At 41.1% G+C, this 25,413-nt stretch overlaps 1 protein-coding gene across 1 annotated transcript in view; it reads left to right on the top strand.

Annotated features, from left to right (window-relative positions):
• The window catches only part of LOC114654937 (polycomb group RING finger protein 3), a 333,228-nt gene that overhangs the window by 135,994 nt on the left and 171,821 nt on the right, over positions 1-25,413 (top strand). Inside the window, exon 2 of the mRNA XM_028805809.2 lies at positions 12,608-12,695. Coding sequence (XP_028661642.1) covers positions 12,681-12,695 — 15 coding nt within the window. The 5' untranslated portion in view covers positions 12,608-12,680. The remainder of the gene's footprint in view (positions 1-12,607; positions 12,696-25,413) is intronic.

The following is a 25,413-nucleotide window of genomic DNA, read 5'->3' as shown; positions in this document are numbered from 1 at the left end:
ACAAAATCCTTGATTACGTTCCTATACTCCTCCTCCTGCCCACTCCTGATGCAGCCCACGATAGCAGTGTCGTCAGCAAACTTTTGCACGTGGCAGGACTCTGAGTTGTATTGGAAGTCCGAGGTATATAGGCTGAACAGGACCGGAGAAAGTACAGTCTCCTGCGGCGCTCCTGTGCTGCTGACCACAATGTCAGACCTGCAGTTCCCGAGACGCACATACTGAGGTCTGTTTGTAAGATAGTCCACGATCCATGCCACCAGGTATGAATCTACTCCCATCTCTGTCAGCTTGTCCCTAAGGAGCAGAGGTTGGATGGTGTTGAAGGCGCTAGAGAAGTCCAGAAACATAATTCTTACAGTATGTACTTCTTCATTTTTACGACTAGCACATTCATGTCTTTGCAACAGGTTATGTTTATTTCTATCACATGTAAAGTGTTCTCTGCCCACACAACATGTATTTATATGTTTAACCGGGATGATTGTAGGAGAGGTTCTGTAAAAAGCCAGATTTCCTATGGTGGACCAGTAAAAGTTCTGTCTCTGTCAGATAGATAGATAGAACCATTAATGTATGTCTGTCTGTCTGCCTGCCTGCCATATAGTGCCTTTCATATCTATCTATCTTATCCATCTGTCTGGGTGTCTGTCTGTACCTTTTCTATCTATCCATCCATTGTGACCACATGCTTTTGCTGTCTGTCAGACAGTACGTTAATTAGCACATTGTTACTTTTTTTTTTTTCTCTTTAAATCACTGCCCCTATTTTAAGCTCCTCCTTCATGAGTCCTTGGACTGGTTCAGAATTTCAAACGGCATGAACAGTATAATTATTCCTACCCACGTTTAAGCCAAATTCATTCATTGTTATCTTCAGAAATTTTACGTGGCTGCTCTTCAAGCCTATAGTTGGTATGTGAAGTCTACTTATTGATGTCAAGGAGTTTCAGAGTATTGGAGTGTATCCCAGTAGTAGTGGGTACAAGAGAGAAAATCTCTACCAGGAGAATTTAGAGGTGCCAGTATAACCTCTCATCAAAAAATTTCATCCATTACGTGAAATTTTACTAAACGAATTTTAAGTCACTTTCCTAAAGTTAAACTACTACCTTGCCTTGTATAGGCTTTTACGACAAAGTATTAAAGCTAATAATAGATATACCATTACAATATAAGCATCAACAAACTTTACAAATGTATTTGCATTTAATCTGTGACCTTACAGTTTGCTGTCATGTCAATAAATAAAAAGTCAGCCTTACTCGGAATACACTCTCCGCTTGGGAGACATGATTTAATTCAACACAGAATTGTACATTGACTACATGTCTCCCTACTTTAAAGGCACAAAAACTGCCCAGGATTAGTAAATGGTAGTGTAAGGTGTCGACAAACACTCTCCCCTCCCGCAGACCTGTGGTTAAACCTTTGTGGTGAATGGTTAAATCGTCATTCTCTAATAGCTCAATTTTGGCAGTAATGAACGAAGCTACAAAGCTAGCCTTTCTAAAGCTACTAGCTTGCTCATTGTAACTGCAGGATGGGAAATTTAATATATCCTGATACTCTCAACAATCATTAAAAATTTATTTATTTTATAATCCCCTAGAATGAACTCCCCTGGACATGGGGAGAATGTACAAACTTCACACAATCCATAAATGGGCTAAAATAAAAGTAAATAATAAACAACTGATGTCATATTGGCAGAACACTGCACTGTTTTATTATTATTGTCCTCCCTTATTAAAAGATAGATTTAGGTGAGGTTATTGTAAGAACAGCTGCCAGTGTGCCAGCTCTCCATGCCTTCTGGAACTCTGCCTTCAGTTTAGACTAACTGAAGCAGTGATTTGCTGCACAAAGGTGTCAGTTTGACACTGATCACTGATGAGGACATTTGTTTGCCACTGAGTCTAAGTATTAATTGTTCAGCAGCGGTAGGCACTGGCACGACAAGTGGTATGACAGAAGCTGCTGTTTCATTCAATTCCTTAATTATTTAGTGCATCTCTCAAGGTGCCAAACACTTGTCTCATTCTGTTGGCTATCCGAATGGCTTACACAATAACTTCCATCCTAGTTCATAGCAGAACCTGGAATTGGATCATGTACTGCTTCTCAACATGCAGGCCCACACACAGGGAATGGAGTGTCCACTTTAATCTGGTGAACTCTTCCAAAATTTTGTTTTCAGACAAGCAATGACTTGCCATTCTGGACAACAAGGCATTATAGTGATATGGCCTGCAGACTTTTAACTTCCAGCATAACAACAAGATTACTACAACGACCCAGGTTTTAAGCTATAAACTTAAATGAGATCAGTCTTGGCTGTGCCTTTTTAAACATATTGGTAAATGAACATGTCTGTTGTGTTCTATATTTTATGAAGGGTATGAATTTCTAGAGAAGATAGCAATTTACTTTAATTTTTAAGCATTTGAGGTCAAAGACAACTCAGTTTGTTATGTCCTTAATAAATGGTTTGCTTTGTTTTCTAAAAGCATCTATATTAGATATTTATTGCCATCTGTCAGACAACATTAACTCTTTTAGGGCTGAATATTTTTTCCCAAAAAACACAGTTTTCTGAAAAGCACCCAAAGCAAGGGTCTCGCACATAAATCAGTTGCTGGGACGATCATGGGCGGCTTGACGGCTGGCAGGAACGCGTGGCAGGATGGCTGCCAGGCTGTCTTTGCATGATGTGGGTAGGGACGGCAGCAGCAGTCGTGGTCACAGCGCAGCACAATCTGGTTTGTACCTCATGTCATTATGAGTGGCGGTCATCATTTACACAAACGTGTTCGGCACCACAATTAGCTGGAGATCGATCAGTGGGTGCCGGTACCTCACTTTTCGTTTTTGATCTCGGATATCCTGATCACTTGCTCCTTTATACCAATGACAATATGTCTACATAACGTCTCGTGGCGACTGTGACAGCCAAGTCAGTTTACTTTCCTTTCAGTTTTATGGCTTTTTGTCATTCTGGTGTGTATTCAGACCAAAGTGGCTGTGTATATTTATTTATTTCTTTATCTACCTATTTTTGTACAGTATGTATGTATTTATTTAAAGAGCTTTCGTAAAAAGCCAAATTTCTCCCTGAGGCCAAATAAATAAAAGTTGTTATCTATCTTAGATATAAATATATCTAAAATAATAATAGTTATTGATCAGAAAAGACCCTAATGACTTTACACTTCTAGAAAACACTGTAGTGAGTGAAAATTGAAAGCTCTAAAACACGCCTGAGCATTTGAGTTGAAGAAGTTCTGCCAAGTCAGAAGTTTTTGTTTCTTTTTAATTTTCTTCCTTTGCAGTCAATTGTGTGTGTCTAGCTAGCTAGCTAGCTAGCTTCTGTAAAAGGCCATATTTACCCTGGGGACAAATAAAGTTCTAAGGACCAGTTATGTGACTTCCCTGGCTGAACTTGTTGTGATAAAAAAAAAAAAAAATGTAGAAATAAAAACAGAAAACTGAAACTGTCAAAGGATATGCTGATGTTTTTCACTGAATGAAGTTATCTGGCTCAGCTCATGCTGTTGGCTCCCAAACAGATTTTTAACCAGGACAAGGACTTCGAAATGTCAATAAAATGTTCCTGTTTTTTGACTTATGATGGGGTCTCAGTTACGTTGTTTGTTATTAAAATGTGTGCAAATGCTGCTTCTTCTGAGATGGTCGCTCGGGTTTTGTTTTTTTTTTTGTTTTTTTTACTTTTCCACGCCTACTGTTTTAGGTTTTTCTCCTCTCTACTCTTTTGTGTTTTCTGAATCTGCTAATGTGAGAGGTTAGTGTCGGTGTCATGACAAGTGGGGGGTCTAGGAGATAAGTGAATGTAGCCTTTCCAGCAGACCATTGTGCTTAATAGAAAGAGAGAGGTACTCTTTATTTTATCCATCAGAACATTTACAAATCAAACTGGTAAAGCATTTTAAATCCCAAAAAATGTAAAGAGTAAAAGTAAGTTTTCAGTCATGCAATTTACCACCTACCATGACTGTTGAAACTTTCTAGGAGGAAAATAGATGTGATAGGGTATCTGTATTAAGCATTTTCCCTATCTTTATCCATGGCTTACAGGTAGTTTCTGTCAGATCCATAGGATCAAAGACCCTTCTAGTCTTACCGTTGCTTAATCACAGGCACATGGATGTGTTGCTTAGTGTTTTGTCTCAAGTATTCAAAGAAGGCTATTAAAGAAACACAGTAGAAGGTTAACTTGTTCTTAAAGTTGGTTCACACATTCCCTCAGTGAATTTCCAGCTAACCTCTTAACCTCTCCCTTTGTCTTCTCTAATGGCTGCATTTCACACCTGTCCTGAATTTCTAGTCTTTTTCAGTTCCTCTTTGCACCTCCTCACCTACCCTGTTATCTGTTAGTCCTCTATGGTTACGTCCACCGAGTTTTTACGTGAATACAATTACAATCCACAGAGTTATCACCTGTTTTTACAAAAGACTCCCTGTCCATATGGAAACTTCCGAAAACATGTATGATGTTGACCTTTGCCAGTACTGGACATGTGTGCATCCAGCGGATAATTGAAGAAGGGACCGCGTAGTGAAAAATTCAGAGCCCTTCTGTGAAAATTGGAATCCTGTGTGTTTTACGCACTTTCAAGTCTATCAACATGCACAGGACTGTTGACAGTGTTAGTTCACAACATTTAGAAAAGACAGAATGAATTAAAGGTGCTGCCGAAAATTGCCCACACCCACTCAATGTCACGTCAATGTGGTGATTACAGTTGAAAGTACCAGTCTTGCAAATCATTGCAAGCGTTAAAGCAACACAAAAAAAAAACATGATCAGCTCTATAGTCATTCGCGAGAGGATTGATTATAAGCAGTACTCTGCAATGGGGCGTATCTTGTACCAAAAAACATTTGTAAAACTAACTCGGTAGACACCATAGCTGTGTGTCTATATCTTCTCTTTCCTGCATTGCGCTATTGTGTCTCGCTTTACTGCATTCTACACCCATCCACTTCATTAAGCATCTTGTTGTTTTATTTATTTTACAGTTTTGTAAGGTGGAATGCACTCCTCCTTACAGAACTGAGTAAATTTATGTAATAAAGATTGATAAGAGGCTGTCAGCTGAAATTTGCAATCGGGAATAAGCCATGAAATTAGCGTGAACCAATCAGAATATAATTAGAGCATTGATTTCTGCCCGGCCACATTGAATGCTGATGCTTTGTTTACAAAAGTATCTGGCTTTGGAGATCTTTTTTTAAAGTTTTTTGGGGGTTGAAAATGCTGGGCTTAGTGTGGAAGAAAGGCGAAAACAGAGGCAAACCTCTGCATTTTTAAACAAGCACGTGGTAATGCGGATCGGGCCAATGATTACATTTCTGTTACTCATCTGTCTTAAGGTTGGTAGTACTTTGATGATCAAATTATATTAAGTGTGACTGGCAGGGGTCTCCCTTCACCTTTTTATTTGTTTAAACCAGCCCAAAGGAAAAAAAAAATATATTGTGATATATGGCTGGTAGTTTATCCCAGCCAATACCCTCAAGCCGCCAGATGGAGCCATCCTTGCAACATGGAGTGGCCCCGAATTCCAGCAGGGCATCATGGAACTTGGAATCTTTCATCTCAGCCCTGCTGGATACAATGGGGGCCGCTGCAGGGAGCCTCAAAGACTTGAGTTTTCACTATAACCTGGAAGTACGTCCTAGTCACAGGGACAAATGAAATGATGTACTTCCGGGCTGAAGAAAAGGAGTTTTTACCCGACCTGGAAGGGTTATAAAGTCACATGGAGTGAGGGACAGAAACACTTCCGGATGAAGGTCTTTAAAAGGACTATAGGAAATCCCAGCAGTGAGCCGAGTTGGGAAGAAGGGTGACTGAGCTGCTGGGAAGTGTGGAGGATTATTGATTTTGTATTATTGTTGTTATTGATTTATTGAAGTACTAGTCATTTAGCCCGTTACAATAACGGGTGCTAGAACAGTAGTGCATAAACATTAGTAGGAACAGTCTATATTAAATGGCAAGGGACTTTGACCTCATTCTTTTTGTTGGTCGTATTTTTCTTTCTTTCAGCCTTTCTTTTGTTGATGTTTACTTGCTGAGCTTGACCGTTCTACGTGGGCTGCCGCCGTGTATTGTGTGTCTTTAATTTTCTGTGACAGTAATACTGTCTTGTATGACTCTATTCAATAAGGGCGTGCACAAAAAAGGCGAGCTTCAAAAGGGCGACCTCAATTGAGCGCGGCGAATAAAGGTGTTCGTAGATAATTTAGTTCAAATGGCTATGGAATATGTGAAGAGCAACAAAGGTGCAGATACTTTATTCGCTGCGCCCAATTGAGGTCGCCTGTTTGTGCACGCCCTTATTGAAGGATACCGTCTTGTACGTCCGCTGGCTTGTACGTCTGTAATATACCTTTAATTTTCTCTGGCGGTAATACTGGCGTGCGCGTCGGTAATATGCCTTTAATCTCCTCTGACAGTAATACTGGCTTGTACAGGCCCCGAATTCCAGCAGGGCATCATGGAACTTGGAATCTTTCATCTCAGCCCTGCTGGATACAATGGGGGCCGCTGCAGGGAGCCTCAAAGACTTGAGTTTTCACTATAACCTGGAAGTACGTCCTAGTCACAGGGACAAATGAAATGATGTACTTCCGGGCTGAAGAAAAGGAGTTTTTACCCGACCTGGAAGGGGTTATAAAGTCACATGGAGTGAGGGACAGAAACACTTCCGGATGAAGGTCTTTAAAAGGTGTGAAAAACTATTTGCCCCCTTCCTGATTTCTTATTCTTTTGCATGTTTGTCACACAAAATGTTTCTGATCATCAAACACATTTAACCATTAGTCAAATATAACACAAGTAAACACAAAATGCAGTTTTTAAATGATGGTTTTTATTATTTAGGGAGAAAAAAAATCCAAACCTACATGGCCCTGTGTGAAAAAGTAATTGCCCCCTTGTTAAAAAATAACCTAACTGTGGTGTATCACACCTGAGTTCAATTTCCGTAGCCACCCCCAGGCCTGATTACTGCCACACCTGTTTCAATCAAGAAATCACTTAAATAGGAGCTGCCTGACACAGAGAAGTAGCCCAAAAGCACCTCAAAAGCTAGACATCATGCCAAGATCCAAAGAAATTCAGGAACAAATGAGAACAGAAGTAATTGAGATCTATCAGTCTGGTAAAGGTTATAAAGCCATTTCTAAAGCTTTGGGACTCCAGCGAACCACAGTGAGAGCCATTATCCACAAATGGCAAAAACATGGAACAGTGGTGAACCTTCCCAGGAGTGGCCGGCCGACCAAAATTACCCCAAGAGCGCAGAGACGACTCATCCGAGAGGTCACAAAAGACCCCAGGACAACGTCTAAAGAACTGCAGGCCTCACTTGCCTCAATTAAGGTCAGTGTTCACGACTCCACCATAAGAAAGAGACTGGGCAAAAACGGCCTGCATGGCAGATTTCCAAGACGCAAATAACTGTTAAGCAAAAAGAACATTAGGGCTCGTCTCAATTTTGCTAAGAAACATCTCAATGATTGCCAAGACTTTTGGGAAAATACCTTGTGGACTGATGAGACAAAAGTTGAACTTTTTGGAAGGCAAATGTCCCGTTACATCTGGCGTAAAAGGAACACAGCATTTCAGAAAAAGAACATCATACCAACAGTAAAATATGGTGGTGGTAGTGTGATGGTCTGGGGGTGTTTTGCTGCTTCAGGACCTGGAAGGCTTGCTGTGATAGATGGAACCATGAATTCTACTGTCTACCAAAAAATCCTGAAGGAGAATGTCCGGCCATCTGTTCGTCAACTCAAGCTGAAGCGATCTTGGGTGCTGCAACAGGACAATGACCCAAAACACACCAGCAAATCCACCTCTGAATGGCTGAAGAAAAACAAAATGAAGACTTTGGAGTGGCCTAGTCAAAGTCCTGACCTGAATCCAATTGAGATGCTATGGCATGACCTTAAAAAGGCGGTTCATGGTAGAAAACCCTCAAATAAAGCTGAATTACAACAATTTTGCAAAGATGAGTGGGCCAAAATTCCTCCAGAGCGCTGTAATAGACTCATTGCAAGTTATCGCAAACGCTTGATTGCAGTTATTGCTGCTAAGGGTGGCCCAACCAGTTATTAGGTTCAGGGGGGCAATTACTTTTTCACACAGGGCCATGTAGGTTTGGATTTTTTTTCTCTCTAAATAATAAAAACCATCATTTAAAAACTGCATTTTGTGTTTACTTGTGTTATATTTGACTAATGGTTAAATGTGTTTGATGATCAGAAACATTTTGTGTGACAAACATGCAAAAGAATAAGAAATCAGGAAGGGGGCAAATAGTTTTTCACACCACTGTATGTGGCTGTAATATGCGTCACTGTATTGTGTACCTTTAGTTTCCTCTCGCAGTAATACTGGTTTGTATTTCCGTAAAACGCCTCTAACTTTCTCTGACAGTAATATTGCGCGTCACACCGTGCCCCGCGCATTCGCACTTCATCAGAAGACACCCACACACGGATACGTGGACGCACATAGGGATGTTATATATATAGATAGTGGAGGTGCTTGTGTACATTTATTATTATTAATAAATCCATTATTTGGACTTTTATCTGTTGTCTGGCATCTGGTTTGAGGGTTCAAGGGGACGACAGCGCCCCCTATCTGTCACAATATATATATATATATATATATATATAATATAATATGGAAGAGAAGGTCTGTGATAAGGTTTGCATATTTGCAGCTGGAGATCCACAAAGGGAGAAAAAAATGAATCACGTATCATAAAGTAATTTTTATTCCTGAGCTTTCAAGCCGAATCTTGGCTATCAATTGAGAACGCCATCAACAGACACTTGGACATAAATCCAGCATATGCAAACTTAAGAAGAACATGTTCATAATAAATAAACTGAACACCCAATACCCCCCCCCCCCCATCACACTGACTTAGCCACCCCCCCCCCCCCACTCCCTCCACGTAATGTTTTGCTATATATTGCTTTTGATTCTTGTAAGTCTAAGCATTATCTTCTGATGAAGACCCCTGGCAGGGGTTGAAAGCTCAGGAATAAAAACTACTTTGATACGTGATTCATTTTTTCTCCCTTTGTGGATCTCCAGCTGCAAATATATATACATATATAATATGGAGAGAGAGAGGTTTCTATACTCTCACCCAGCACAGGATGACATGCCGAAGAGTGTCCCAAAACACTATCTACGTGTCTGTGGAAGCCAGCATATTCCTGACTGGGGCAACCGTGGGCTCCCAGTACTGTAGCAGCTCGCAGCAAAAGCAGATCTGAGCCAATCGCCTTTGTGCTAAGTGCCTGTTGTCGATGGGTGAGTGAAGGAACATTATAAATGCAGGGAAAAGGATTACTTGGCCACGACCCTGCCTGATTGCTGTGCCCGTGTACGGGAGAGAGGTAGACCCCACTACAATAAATAACCATTCTATTCCTGTTTCAAGTAAATAAAGCTGGTTTTACTAAAGTACTGAGACTCAGCCTCGTGTTTTGGGGTGCAACATACGGACTCACACATCACAATATAATATATGCAGTGTATATATACAGTAATCCCTCGCTATATCGCGCTTCGCCTTTCGCGGCTTCACTCCATCGCGGATTTTATATGTAAGCATATTTAAATATATATCGCGGATTTTTCGCTGCTTCGCGGGTTTCTGAGGACAATGGGTCTTTTAATTTCTGGTACATGCTTCCTCAGTTGGTTTGCCCAGTTGATTTCATACAAGGGACGCTATTGGCAGATGGCTGAGAAGCTACCCAACTTACTTTTCTTTCTCTCTCTCTTGCGCTGACTATCTGTGATCCTGACGTAGGGGGTGTGAGCAGGGGGGCTGTTCGCACACCTAGACGATACGGACGCTCGTCTAAAAATGCTGAAAGATTATCTTCACGTTGCTACCTTCTGTGTGCAGCTTTTAAGTATGCTGCACGGTGCTTCGCATACTTAAAAGCTCAAAGGGCACGTATTGATTTTTTTATCTCTCTCTCTCTCTCTCTCTCTGCTCCTGACGGAGGGGGTGTGAGCTGCCGCCTACAACAGCTTTGTGCCGCGGTGCTTCGCATACTTACAAGCCAAACAGCCCTATTGATTTGTTTGCTCCTTTGAAGAGGAAGATATGTTTGCATTCTTTTAATTGTGAGACTGAACTGTCATCTCTGTCTTGTCATGGAGCACAGTTTAAACTTTTGAAAAAGAGACAAATGTTTGTTTGCAGTGTTTGAATAACGTTCCTGTCTCTCTACAACCTCCTGTGTTTCTGCGCAAATCTGTGACCCAAGCATGACAATATAAAAATAACCATATAAACATATGGTTTCTACTTTGCGGATTTTCTTATTTCGCGGGTGGCTCTGGAACGCAACCCCCGCGATGGAGGAGGGATTACTGTACAGTATATATGGCTTACAATTGCCATGATCTTCCACAAATAGTAGAACCACCAAGGAATCCTTTGTGCTCTTCTTCATTTTTTTTTTTTTTTAACCTCCAAATGATGGTATGCTTTAGAATTTCATGACTTTTGAAGGTGACACACCGTTTTACTAGCAATACATCCGTGTTTAAGATTGACTCAAAAAGGTAGTGGCCAGAGCAATGTCCTGTATTTTTAGATATGTGTATGTATGCCTTGTTCCCAGTGCTGCCAGAATTGGCACCCAATGCCTCATACATTTGACTGAATATGTGGATGGATAATGCATTATTTGACGTAATACACTTGAACTGAAATCTGTCCTGTTCCTTCTCAAAGTCTGTAACAATAAATGAATATAACAAAAAAATGCTGGCCTATGTGATAGGTTACTTGCGTTAAGCAGCAGGTAGACTTAATAAATAAGTGCCTCCAGTTGTATGTGTGTGTGTGTGCGCATGTAGTATGTACTGTATGAATACAGTATACACCTATAAAAGGCATGTGTGTGTATATACAGTACCTGTGTTTTTTGTAAATACTGCATGTATAATACTATCTTCTAAATATATAATCTACAGGTGATTTAAAAAAACATAAACTGGTAAGAGAGATGTTCACCGCTTCCAGGCCCTGTACCATGTGGCAGCCTTTACAGAGGCTCTCTTTCTCTTTTTAAATGTTATTTAGAATAATTAATGGTTCAACTGTAATTAATTAATGTTATTAATTAGTTATGTTAAGATTTAGCTTCTGGCCTGTTACCGTGCATGTTTGAATGAATTTTTAAATTTTACTGAAGAGATGCTGCTGTCAGCACAGACCACAGACTGGCTTACCTAAACTGCTTGTTAGATATTCTGTGAACTTGAGGAATGTCACACAGTAAGTGTAAAAGATCCAATGGTTGCCTACGTCTATAACATCTGAGAATATATAAGACTCTTAAAAAAAAAAAAAAAAAAAAAAAAAAATGTAAAGTGGGATATAATAAACGTTCCCGTATTTACTGGGTAGCACTGTTGCCTAAATTGCCCCATAACGCCCTCTTAGAAGAGCTGCTCGTCTGAAAATTAAAAGGGTGAATATCCATGGCTCCAGGATATCCAGGATCTGGAGTGAGGACTAAAGTGAAATGGAAAGGATTCAATCCTGGGCTGACTTCCTATAACGAGAAATGTTCAGTTGCTTTCATATAAGTTGTTTGAACTGTTATATCTTATAGCAAGTTACAGAAAGTTCAGGCACTGTGATATATGGGTACTGCAGAAACTGGCTTACACCCCAAATTTCAGATGATATTTTAATGCTGGGTGGGTTTCATCTGACTGAGTGAAAAAATGGACAGGGGCTGAAGATTTTTGTGAATCTGCAGTGATGAAAAAGGGAGCACAGTATAATTAAAAGTAAATATGTGATCCAGGCATTGAACTGGGGACTGAAATTGTCCATGTCCAGTCAGGGAAAGCAAGTTATATCACCCTGGCTGACTCAACAACAGAAATGATTCACTTTGTACCAGCGTCTTTTTGATGAATCATTCTTAATGCTGGTGATTTCAAAGAAGGAGTCAAGGCCTATTAGGCCTGTTCAGTCATGAACCCTGCTCTATCCAAATATTAATGTCTTTAAATATAAACCAGCAGCACAATCTGAGCAGGTCTGACCTCATCTTACTGCCACCTACAAGCCTGTATAGACAGTAGCAGCTCTCTGTAATCCAAGCCAGAAGTTTTTATGTGTGATTGGAGGAGTTGTTTCTTTTTTATCATACTATATTTTATCTTATTTATTTTTGGAGGGTCGGTCGATTGGGAAATAACTAATTTTCTTTGTTTTATTTTATTTTGGTACACTGGGAGAGTGATATCTGAGTTCCTTATTTGAACAGCTAATGTGATATTCCAATAAAGATTTGTTTATAATATTTCTGTAAAAATCCCCAGTTCTTTCTTTATCACATGTTGACCTAATTGTGAAAGTTTCTTATTTTAATGTCTCATTAATTTTAACTTTTTTCTATAACTCTTTTGTTTAACTAGGAGTATTATATAGTTTATTTCTGTAAAATTTGAACTTTAAGTAAAATGCTTTTTCAAACACTGCAAAAACCTGTCCCTGTATTACTTTCTCTCTAGTTGCATGATGCAGAGCTAACATCACGGCCTCTCTTCAAAGCAAAGCTGGCAGCCATATCGTGGATGCAAAGAGATGACGACTTTAGGGGTAGGACTAATGATTGTTTTTCTTAAACATATGTTTTGGTGTATTTTTTTCTTTTATTAAAAAAAAAAAAACACATTTCTATTAAAACCATGCAAATGCAAATTGTTGTGGATGACTAGGAAACAATTAATTTTAAAAGCCAAGTGAAATTGATCAACAACAGAGCTACTTAAAATTAGTCTTCAAAGGAGATTGGCTCTGCTTTTTTTTTGTTTCAGCAAACATCTAAGTGGCTTAATTTATAAATTATTTTTGAAACAAAAGACCTGTAAAATATTGCTATAGATTACATTATGAGGGTCTTACAGCTTTTATTCACACAGTGACAATGGGAAGTAATGCAACATAGTCTTTCTGTCTAGCCGTCTGTATAGAATAAATACATAAACACATCAATCAATTAGAATTATAGTGCAGGTAAATGTCAGCAGCCTGTGGGATTTAGTCAGTAGAGTCAAGTTTAAAGGGCTTAATCTGAACTCAGTAATATTTTCAGCTGAATTAAATCATAGTGTGGTAGATTGATTACATTATAATGGCTCATGCTAGTGATTGCTAGAAACATTTGAAACTGCAGAAAGAAAGTTTAATCCTGATGCAACATAGTCTTAAACTGTGGACAAAATAATATGAAAATGTGTTCATCCACCTGAAGCTAAGCATAATTGGGCAAGGCCAGTACTGGGATGGAAGACCAATCAAGAAAAGCTTGGGTTTCTGCTAGAAGTAGTGTTGGCAAAGCCAGCAAGGGGGCGCTGCTGGTGCTGTGGTCTGTGTGTGAATCCCAGTGCCCTAGTACAGTGACGGGTACACTGAGCTGCTGAAGTAGTGCTGTTCCTCAGATGGGATGTGAAAACAAAGTCCTTCGTAAAGAGTAGGGTGTATCCTGATTTCCTGGTTAAATTGCCTACCACAGACTGGCCATTTTGCCCCCCTTATCAACCCCTTTCTGTAATTGGCTAACTGTCTCTCTCACCTCTTAACCACCTAACAGCTGGCTTTTTATTTGAATCTTTTCCCTTTAAGGCCAACATCTTTTCTCTTTTGCAGATGACTCTGATATTTGTTTTGTATTCATGGAAGAAGATGCCTCAGATGGCATTTGTTTCTCGAGCCACACTCTGATGTCCTTTTATGCATTAGTGAATCTCGGCCTTCCCTTCTTTTTCTGTCCTTTTTGGAACCAGTTTACCCTCCTCTCTCCAGATAGTAACAGACACTCCTTTGTAGGAAATCTATAGTTTGTTGGTAATCTGTCACATGGAATAACTTCTTATCATGCAAGAAATCAATAGACTGACATGTTTCTTGAAAAAGCTGTTTCATTTTGGCCATTTTTGAACCTTAAACTGAGTGTTAGGAATGGTAGTAACTTGTAACACAAATGATAATAACAAGTTTCAGTGGTGCTAATGCAATTTCTCTAATAAATAATTCGCATTTCTACATGACTAATTAAGGATAGGGACAGCATGGCCTTGTAGTAAGGAGACCAGGGTTCTTGTCCCCAGGTCCTCCCTGCGTGGAATTATTCATGTTCTCCCTGTGTCTGTGTGGGATTTCTTCTGGTGCTCTGGTTTCTTCCCACAGTCCAAAGACATGCAGGTTAGGTGGATTGGCAATGCTAAATTGGCCCGTGTGTGACGTAGGGTTGTATGTGTGTTCACTCTGCGACTGATTGGTTCTTTGTCCGGGGTTTGTTCCTGCTTTCTGCCCTGTGCTAGTTTGAGCGTCTCCAGCAGACCCCTGTGTCCCTGTTCAAGACTAAATGGGTTGAAAAATGACTGTCTAATTAAGGGTAAGCTAAGAAAGTTGAAAAATGGAGCACAGAGACTATTCCACCCACAAACGATACACATATATTTTTTGTATGTTACTACATGTAGTTTATAGTGGTAGGCGAGAAAAAATTGAACAGGCTTTCATAGAAAAGTGGCATAACAAGTTTCTCATAGAATGAGATGCAATGGTGGACGACATCAAGCGATATCAAACACCATGGAATAAAAAAAAAATTGTATTACAGTACTCTTTTTCTATAATCCACATGTCAAGTCACCCAGTTATATGCTCACAAAATGCAAAATGCATGCATTTTTTACTGAAGTATTGTTAAATAATGAACCTTGAACGGAAGAGAGGACTTTTGACCAATGAATGAGGGAGAGAGGCAATTCAAAAACACACAAACCCATGTGAAAGAGCCTTCCTGTTTGTGGACTATTTTCATTCTTCGCAAGTTACTTATTTAATAGTAGTCTAGCAAAAAATACTTGGATTTTGCATGTTTTAAGCATAAGATTGGATGACTTGACATGTGGGTTTTGTGTCACGAGTTGCATGTTTTTGGACGTTTTTGATGATGGTGTCCAGCATTGGTCACAACTGGGTCCCCTTCTATCAGAAACTTTATCATTTCTTCACAGAAAGCATGAAATTATTTTTTTTTCTTGGCTGCCACTGCAAACTACTTGGGATAAGTAACATATAAAAAAATATTATTTTTGGGTGGAGTATTCCTTTTAGTGTCTCTCTCAGGGGCACCCAGTGAGCTGGGTGCATCATTTAATTGCAGACTTGGGAGTGTAAAATCTTCTGGATTAGCCACTAGACCATGACATTATAAGTCTGGTCTGATTTAAAACATTTGTGATATAATGAATTGGGTATTCAAAGTTGCCTCATTCTGGTTACAACAGTTTTGCTCAGCTCTTACTTTACTGACTGTATCTTTGTCTGCTGCTTTAAAACAGATTGCTGTTGTGTGGGGTCCCATTTTTTAATATATCCTGTGACAGTTGCATGTGAGAACCTCAACAGGTTGATGTTTTTGAAAAATAGTTACACCAGAGTATCAAGGACCCTACCATGCCATGTTCAAAGTCACTCATTAGTCTTGTCTTCATCTGGATTACACTGATATCCACGCATGACTTGTTGGTACCTGTCTGTACATACTGTATGATGCTGTTACTAATTCGAGTAATCGGTTACATGAAAAGAACAAAGTGGCCACTAAATCTAATGTTGAGCTAACATGTATGGTGAAAATCTGGCTTTATGTTGGTTCCGTTTCAGGTGGGAGCAAGCTAATTCCTTGTAAACTTGAAGTCTTTGGAAATATTCCCAGTTAATACAGCAAGGCCTTGCCTGTGAGCTTATTCATCCCAGAAGTTATTCAGATTGTCCACATGACATTTTTATTTATTACCAAACTCTCGTGTGGCGATCAGCCATGCTGATTGACATGTGACACACTTACTGTACTTTGTTTTGAATGAAATAAATTGTGAACTGAATTTTTCTTTCTTGTTATTGAAATTGCTTGGGGACGTTAGTACTCTACACACTTCACTACTACAGTATGTATGTGTGTATTTATTATGTTATTCAAATGGATCTGAGACTTTTTAAGTGAAACTTTGTGGTCTGCAGCACCCACAAAGCCGGGTTAATATTCCACAGGACTATTCTGCTTACTTCCATCCATCCATCCATCCATTTTCCAACCCGCTGAATCCGAACACAGGGTCACGGGGGTCTGCTGGAGCCAATCCCAGCCAACACAGGGCACAAGGCAGGGAACCAATCCCGGGCAGGGTGCCAACCCACTGCAGGACACACACAAACACACCCACACACCAAGCACACACTAGGGACAATTTAGAATCACCAATCCACCTAACCTGCATGTCTTTGGACTGTGGGAGGAAACCGGAGCGCCCAGAGGAAACCCACGCAGACACGGGGAGAACATGCAAACTCCACGCAGGGCGGACCGGGAAGCGAACCCAGGTCCCCAGATCTCCCAACTGCGAGGCAGCAGCGCTACCCACTGCGCCACCGTGCCGCCCATTCTGCTTACTTACTTATTTAATAGAGTTTAAATTAAGAATTTAAGTATTTTAAAGAAGTAAATATTGGAACATTAAAACTACTTTAGATAACAGTGTATCAGGGCCATTGTGGAAACTGCTGGTGGTTACCTTAGCACCTTTACTTCATTAACCAGGTCTCACTGTAGGCAAAATCAGCAGGACCAAGTGTGGTTGTCTGTCTTTTATAAAAGGCATTCATCTTAAAAGTATTCCATAGACCTATTCATCATTTATAGCTTTGAATGGACAATGTAATAATTCACTTGGTAGCTTCATTATCAATCTCCACAAAGCTGCTTCTCACCTGGAAAAAGCTGGCAGCACTGTGAGGATCATGTTTTTTGATTTCTCCAGCGCCTTCAATACCATCCAACCATCCCTGTTAAGGGGTAAACTCAGAGATATGCAGGTGGATGAGCCGATGGTGTTCTGGATAATGGACTATCATATGGGCAGACCGCAGTTCGTGACACTCAAGGACTGTGTGAACAACACTGGAGCACCACAAGGAACAGGCCTGTCTCCTTTTGTCATCAGTATGTACACCTCAAACTATCTATCTATCTATCTATCTATAAATATAGCAGCAGGCTGTGTCACTTGCAGAAATTCTCAGATGAGTCTGCACTAATGAGGGTGTATTGATAAAGGGGGATGAGATGGAGAAGAGGAGTCAGGTGGAGATGTTTTGTTTTTTGCTGCAAAGAGAACCGTCTCCACCTTAACATCAACAAAACAAAGGAACTGGTTATTGACTTTCGCCACACCAAATACCCTCTATGTCCAGTCACTATGCTGGATCTTGAGGTGGTGCATTTCTACAAATACTTGTGGGTCCATATGAATGACGACTTGTACTGGTCTCAGAACACAGAGGAAGTATTGAAGAAAGGGCAATCCTTAGGAGACTGCGTTACTTTAATGTGGGAAGAGACATTCTTCACATCTTCTTCAATTCTCAGTTGGCCAGTGTGATTTTCTACACTGTGGTGTGCCGGGCTGATAACATCAGTTCAATAGAGGCCAACTGAATTAACAAGCTAATGAAAAGGGCAGCCTCAGTTATAAGACATACCCTGGACCCCCTGGAGTTAGTAACAAAGGAGAGAATTAAAACAAAGCTGAGTGCCTTTATGAACAATGCTGCACATCCTGTCTCACACACACTGAGGACTTTCAGCCAATCAATTATTCAGCAGACGTGTGTCAAGAAACACCTCTGGGGCTCCTTTACAAAAAACAGCAATACGCCTGTATAAGGCCTCACCGGGACTGGGACTGCCAAGTCAGAAGTTCCTTTTTAGTTATTCTGGTGTATGTTTAGACCATTGTGTGTATTTTTCGATCTATCTGTTTATGTCATCTAGTTTTCTTTATTTAAAGAGCTTCTATGAAAAGCCAAATTTCCCCCGGGACAAAAAAAAACGTTCTATTTTTTCTATCTTTCAGTCTGCAGCATTGTGTGCAGTTTTAGTCCCTCTTTTGTAAGTAGGGGCACAATTGTATTACACAACTTCTAAAGGGGACCTACTAAATGGATTGCAGAATATGAATTATGGGGAGGTGACAGAAGGGTTTAAATTAATAAGGGAGTAAATAAGGTTGAAGAGTAGATATTACTTAAAAATGTTTTTTCAATAAGAACATGTTGGCATAGATGAGAACTGTTTTAAGAATAAATTTGTGATAAATGGTAGTCTTTACACTGAGACCTAAAGATATATGGTACAAATTGCCATGAAGTACCAGTATTGCTGAATGTTATGTAAATGAGTCCTGGTCTTAGAACACGTGCACCTGGATGATGTCATGGCAGCCATTTTTGCGCCGGTATGCTCACCACACATTTGCTGTTGGCTGATGAAGGGGTGAGAGATAGTTGGCCAGTTCAATGCAGTGGATGGTGAGGGGCGCAGAATGACTAGGTCATGGAGGGCAATTTAGCCTGGACACGCCCAGGGATCTTTTATGACCACAGAGAGTCAGGGTCTAAGTCTTATGTCTCACCTGAAGGATGGTGCCATTTTTACAGCTCAGTGGCCCCATCACTGCACTGGGACATTGGGATCCACATTCAGACCACAGGGTAAGTGCCCCCTTTTGGCCTTGCCAACACCTTTTCCAGTAGCAACCCAAACTTCTCCTGGTTTGTCTCCCATGCAAGTACTGGCCTGCCCGAACATGATTAGCTTCAGGTGGTTTTATTTCTGAGAAGTGGTATCTCTGACAAAGTACATGCTTGGTGACCATAGTCTGTATATTTAAAGAAGGTTTAAAAAAAGATGATTAGCTAACTAAGGCTACTATAGCTAGATGACAGAATGAAATTAAACCCTGGGGCACTAAAAGAAGACACTAATATTAAGTTTGGCTAAAATTCTAGAGTTCCTCAAGGCTCTGGATGTTGTAGGACTGTCTTGGCTGACACGCCTCTGCAACATCGCATGGACATCAGGGACAGTGCCTCTGGATTGGCAGACCGGGGTGGTGGTCCCCCTCTTTAAGAAGGGGGATCGGAGGGTGTGTTCCAACTACAGAGGGATCACACTCCTCAGCCTCCCTGGAAAAGTCTATTCAGGGGTCCTGGAGAGGAGGGTCCGTCGGATAGTCGAGCCTCGGATTCAGGAGGAACAGTGTGGTTTTCGTCCTGGTCGCGGAACAGTGGACCAGCTCTATACCCTTAGCAGGGTCCTGGAGGGTGCATGGGAGTTTGCCCAACCAGTCTACATGTGTTTTGTGGACTTAGAAAAGGCATTCGACCGTGTCCCTCGGGGAATCCTGTGGGGGGTACTCCGAGAGTATGGGGTACCGGCCCCCCTGATAAGGGCTGTTCAGTCCCTGTACGATCGGTGCCAGAGCTTGGTCCGCATTGCCGGCAGTAAGTCGAACCCGTTTCCAGTGAGAGTTGGACTCCGCCAGGGCTGCCCTTTGTCACCGATTCTGTTCATAACTTTTATGGACAGAATTTCTAGGCGCAGCCAGGGTGTTGAGGGGGTCCGGTTTGGTGGGCTCAGGATTGGGTCACTGCTTTTTGCAGATGATGTTGTCCTGTTTGCTTCATCAGGCCGTGATCTTCAGCTCTCTCTGGATCAGTTCGCAGCCGAGTGTGAAGCGGCTGGGATGAGAATCAGCACCTCCAAATCCGAGACCACGGTCCTCAGCCGGAAAAGGGTGGAGTGCCCTCTCAGGGTTGGTAGCGAGATCCTGCCCCAAGTGGAGGAGTTCAAGTATCTCGGGGTCTTGTTCACGAGTGAGGGAAGAATGGAGCGTGAGATCGACAGGCGGATCGGTGCGGCATCCGCAGTAATGCGGGCGTTGCATCGGTCTGTCGTGGTGAAAAAGGAGCTGAGCCGCAAGGCGAAGCTCTCAATTTACCAGTCGATCTATGTTCCTACCCTCACCTATGGTCATGAGCTATGGGTAGTGACCGAAAGAACGAGATCGCGAATACAAGCGGCTGAAATGAGTTTCCTCCGCAGGGTGTCTGGGCTTTCCCTTAAAGATAGGGTGAGAAGCTCAGTCATCCGGGAGGGGCTCAGAGTAGAGCCGCTGCTCCTCCGCATCGAGAGGAGTCAGATGAGGTGGCTCGGGCATCTGATCAGGATGCCTCCTGGACGCCTCCCTGGTGAGGTGTTCCGGGCACGTCCAACCGGGAGGAGGCCCCGGGGAAGACCCAGGACACGCTGGAGGGACTATGTCTCTCGACTGGCCTGGGAACGCCTTGGGATTCTCCCGGAAGAGCTAGAAGAAGTGGCCGGGGAGAGGGAAGTCTGGGCATCTCTGCTCAAGCTGCTGCCCCCGCGACCCGACCTCGGATAAGCGGGAGACAATGGATGGATGGATGGATAAAATTCTAGAATACAAATTTTTCTTTCATCTGATAATTCTTTGTTAACTGAATTCAACAGTCTGGTGTCTTCAGTTCTGCATCTTTAGTTATTGTGTTCCAGTGATGTGAACAGACCTTGTGGTGAGTAGTGGCTCACAAAGCAGGGATAAGGGGCACTTTACGAGAGAGAGTTGAATTTCTTCAATTAGTTCTCACTTTTATTGCTCTGTTTTTATTTTCACTTGAAATTTGGATGCAGCGTCAGGGGCATTGTAATATTTAAGACCTTAGTAAATATATTTGTCCATGATTGCTGATTTATGTCACATTATCAGTAAAGATACTACACCCCATCTCCTGCATGATATTTTAAGGGGTCAGTGCTAGGGTAGGTGCTTTTTTTTAATATATGTAAATGATTTTAATCATCACATTGGGACTTGGACAGCACACAGGCTTGGGCAGATTTGTGGCAGATGAAATTAAGTATGACATGTAGGAAGTAAAAATGTTAGATTTGAATACATAATGGGAGGTCTTAAAATCAAAAGTATGCCTTATGAAAGGATTTAGGCGTCATAGTGGATTCGATAACATCAACCTCCAGACAGTGTTCAGAAGACATTAAGAATGTCAGGTTATATAGCGCCTTGATGTGTGGAGTACAAGTCACAGGAGGTTCTGCTCAAGTTTTAGAACACACTGGTGAGGCCTCATCTGGAGCACTGGGTGCAGTTTTGGTCTCCAGGCCACAAAAAGGACATAGCAGCACTAGAAAAAGTCCAGTGAAGAGCAACTAGGCTAATTCCAGAACTATAGGATGTATTTTTTTTGCTATGTACGGTTATACCCTTCCATCTGTCTTGGTTTTAATTTAATTAGCAGAAAGTTATGATACATTAAAAAAAAAGAAATTGTACATAATGTATAACAGATTTTGTAAAGTTAAGCTTTTATAAAAGTAATATACCAAGAGTGATAACAAATTGTGATATAAAGAGATTACATTATTATTGTAAATAATGTCCAGATGACACATTTAATGCAAATAGAACAAGTTATTTTATTGGTTGTTGTCTTGCAAACTTACTGCTAAAGGTCATAGTGATTGCCAGAGAAAAGACAGTAAATTAACAAGTGACTGCATGTTCCTGCTGGGAAGCCTCAGGGACTGGAAAAATGCTACCGTTTATCATTTGACAGATCAGTTTCTCTAAACTCAAACTTGAAATCTGAATCCTTGGTGCACTCTTGTAAAGGAGTCTATCCTACTGTCGCACCAAGTTAAAATGGCAGCAGGCCAGCAACAGTCACCTGGCTTTCCATCGCTTATTGTGTACACCTTGGTTTAAAGAAAAGCCAGTTTGGAAGCATACCTTTGGGAAGCAGATTTGCACACGAGCCAAGAACAGATTTCTGATGCATAGCCTATTGAGTATAACAATGGAGGCTTTTCCTTTAAGCACTTCCCCTGTAATACAGAGACGTGTTATTTATTATTTAGTGATCAGTGACTGTGGGCCTGTCCAGGGCTGGTTCCAGTCTTGGCATGTGATGTTGCTCATCAGATGAGTAACAGCCAGTTTTTTGAGGGGTTATACAAAATTTGTTTCCTGGCACCAATTCTTCATACATTTTGTAAAGCAAAATATTCATAGGAGTCAAAAACAGTATGTATGCATGTTCTGGGGGCCCCTATGCAACGTATACTCTGCATACCCCCTTATTTGTCGCAAAACAGTTGGACTGAGTCACTGCGGATATGTCACACTGCACAACTGGCTGACACAGGAGTTCAGTTTTAACCTCCCCTGATATACTAAGGTTTTATAAATGAAAGCTATGACTGTAGATTTCTGGAAATGTTGTGTATTGTAACATGGCATTTAGTATTTTTTTTTAATTACCTTATATACTCACTTATAAGTCGGGTCTTAAAACCCGAAAAATCGATTGTAAAATCAGACCCCGACACTTAAATTTTTTTTTTTACATCTTCTTGCCTCCTCCAATCTCGTACCAGTTTCTCAGACACATCGAATTTTGTTGCAGCAGCGAAGTTACCAATTTTTTTTGCTACTTCAATGACTTTTAATTTAAAATCCGCCTCACATTTTCTTCTGATGGAACGCTCCATCGTAGATAAGGGATGCTGTTACGATAAAGGTATATGAGGGTGTGAGATACAAAAAAACAAAAATCCGTGCAAACATTGCTTCTGAATAGTTTGGGTATTACCGTGTGGTCACGTAGAGAGACGGAGAGGTTGGGAGCACACGCTGATACAGCGCATTGCTGCACCCACATAGGAAAAAAAAAGGCAGTGTACTCCGCGGTTACTCTCTTAGGTGGGTGTTAGCATATTGTAATCCCTTGGACCAATGGCGTGAGTTTTCCGCATTTAACCAACATTATAAAATACCAGAAATTATACTGTAAAATCAAGTCCCGACTTATCCGCGGGAGAACTTATCCGTGAGTATATACGGTAGACCAGTGTTCAATTTATTTTTACTAGGAGGTCTTCAGTGAAATCTTGATACTGAGTAATATTAATTTATAAACAGAAATCAGTATCTGGAACATAAGCAAGAAATGTATAGTGGAGAGGTCAATATATCATTGGTTAAGAAGAAATGGACATCAGTAATAAATAGAGGGCCTAAAAAGTTGACATTGGTGAAGTTGTATGATCAGAAAGTTTCCTTGATGACATATTATATTTAGATTATTTATCCTCATCTCATCAGATTATGTACCCGTATCGTTTCGGTGCCAGTCCCAATTGGTGAGGGTGGACCTCAGGGAGGACATTGAATCAAAGTCTGTTCCGATCCAATGCAAATGACTAGAAAGTGCACGATAGAAGTTGTTTGAGAGAAAGAATTTGGCCGACCTGGTTCATCCTGGAATCTAGCCATAAAACTGAATTGATGATGAGCTCTAATTAAACCTAATTACTGATTTTTAATTTGCCTATCCTTTCTGTCCTACCAGTTGTAGTTCATTAACAGCTCCAAATGCCACATAATAGTTAAAAGAAAGTTATGCCTGAAGTTATTTTTAAAGCCGATTTACCTATTTCACCTGTAATTAGTACCTATTTAGTAAAAGTAATCTTTAATAAGTGCCAGATCTTGCAGCTGGAAAGACAGTTATGTATTGTTTTTGTGGTATTCTTATTACTTAACCACTGTGCACAAAGAATGACAGCATTGACGATTTAAAAATACATTCTGTTAAAATAGAAAGGTTTCAACCACAGAACAGTGGTGTACAGTTACAAGAGAAAACTCACACTCTGATCACACTCTGATAAAGAACCATGCAGGCCTGCAAACTTCTTTTGGTGTTACACATGCCCTTGTCCACTTGTTCTGAAAACAATGAAGGGTCACACTCCTTTGACCTCCCGATTTTTTTACCCCACTGCTCAGTTGACTAATGTGTTGCGTGCATCTGTGGTGTTGCGGGTCCACAGCTCCCATCAGGAAGGCCACTTTTAAATAAATAAACACCGCACTCGCGGCTTAGCGAGGGGGCATGGTGGTTGTGTGGCTGAAGCGGTTTCCCGGGGTGATTCCTTGATGTGGGCATTCTCACCTAAGTGCCCAGGTGAGAAGTGGTCCGCATCCGTGATTGTTCCGGGGCTGCTGATTTGCCACAGCTGCCATGTCTTCTTCATAAATAGAAGCGTGAGGCGGCTAAAGGGAGAGAAAAAGTAAAGGCAGAAAAAGAAAAAAAGACGGAGGTTGCAAGAAGCAGTGGAGAGAGAGAGAGAGAGCGAGCTGGTGTGAGCGAGCGAAGGATCACAGGCAGGCAGGCAGCTGGACAGTGAGCCCTAGCAGAGATGTTTGGCCGACACTCTGTGGGGCAGAAGGAAGCGGTCGCTCCAGCTGAGCGAACAAGGAGCTGGAGTGGCCGGGGATGAAGGATGGCTGGTCACGTAAGGCCGAGATGGCAGCAGGAGTCTTGGGAAGGTGTGCCTCAGCATGAGAGACCTAGCTGTTGAGGAACCCAAGTCTCGGTCCAGTAAGGAAGCCGTATGGAGCCAGGGAACGGAAGGCAACTGGAAAGTAGTACAGTCAGCTGCAGAGAGAGCGACTCCTGTTGTGGGGCCCAGATGGGAGAAGCAGGGGAGCTGCCAGGTAAAAGACACCGGGCGTTGGGTTTTAAAAGGACTGCTTCCAGCATTGTTTTAACCTCGTTGTTTTAAGGATTTATTTGTTTTACCTCCACGTTTTAATTTTATGGGATTATTTATTTATTGAAGATATTTTGGAAGGCACTGCACTATTTATTGGGATACTGTTGTGTTGATTTTAATAAAAGCACTTGTGCACCTTTTACACTCAGTGCCAAGCACATCAGTAACATTACCGACGGTGAAGGGTTCAAGGGCTCCCAGAAGCTGAAAGGGAGCGTGGAGCGAACCCACAGCATCACTTTAGATTACGTAGATTAGATCAACTTTATTAATCCCATGGGGAAATTCAGATGCATATGGGGCGTAAAGAGCAATTATTGTTTGTGATAATGCATTTGGGCATCAAAACCTGATAATAGAATCCCTCTTTATGAAGTGTGTGATGCACTGTTATCGAAATTATCTTGAATCTGCCTTACTTTAATATTTGCAGTCAAATAGCCAAAGTGTCTTGTCTGCATTTTGTTACATCTGTAATTGGAATATAAATGTCACAGTTGGCATTAGCGACTTCTAACCAGTGTCCATGGGTGAATTCATCTACCTTCAGTTGTGGTTGCATATTGTAGTAATAATAGTAGAAGTAGTAGTACAGTGGAACCTCGGTTTGCGATCATAATTCCTTCCGGAAACGTACTCGCAGTCCAAAGCACTCGTATATCAAAGTGAATTTCCCCATAAGAAATAGTGGAAACTCAGATGATTTGTTCCACAACCCAAAACTATTCATATAAAATTCATATAAAAGTAAAAATACATAAAACAAATTAACCTGCACTTTACCCTTGAAAAGAATCATGGCTG

The sequence above is a fragment of the Erpetoichthys calabaricus genome, chromosome 7 (assembly GCF_900747795.2).
Source record: "Erpetoichthys calabaricus chromosome 7, fErpCal1.3, whole genome shotgun sequence".
NCBI lineage: Eukaryota > Metazoa > Chordata > Cladistia > Polypteriformes > Polypteridae > Erpetoichthys > Erpetoichthys calabaricus.
This window is presented reverse-complemented; position numbering and strand designations above follow the sequence as displayed.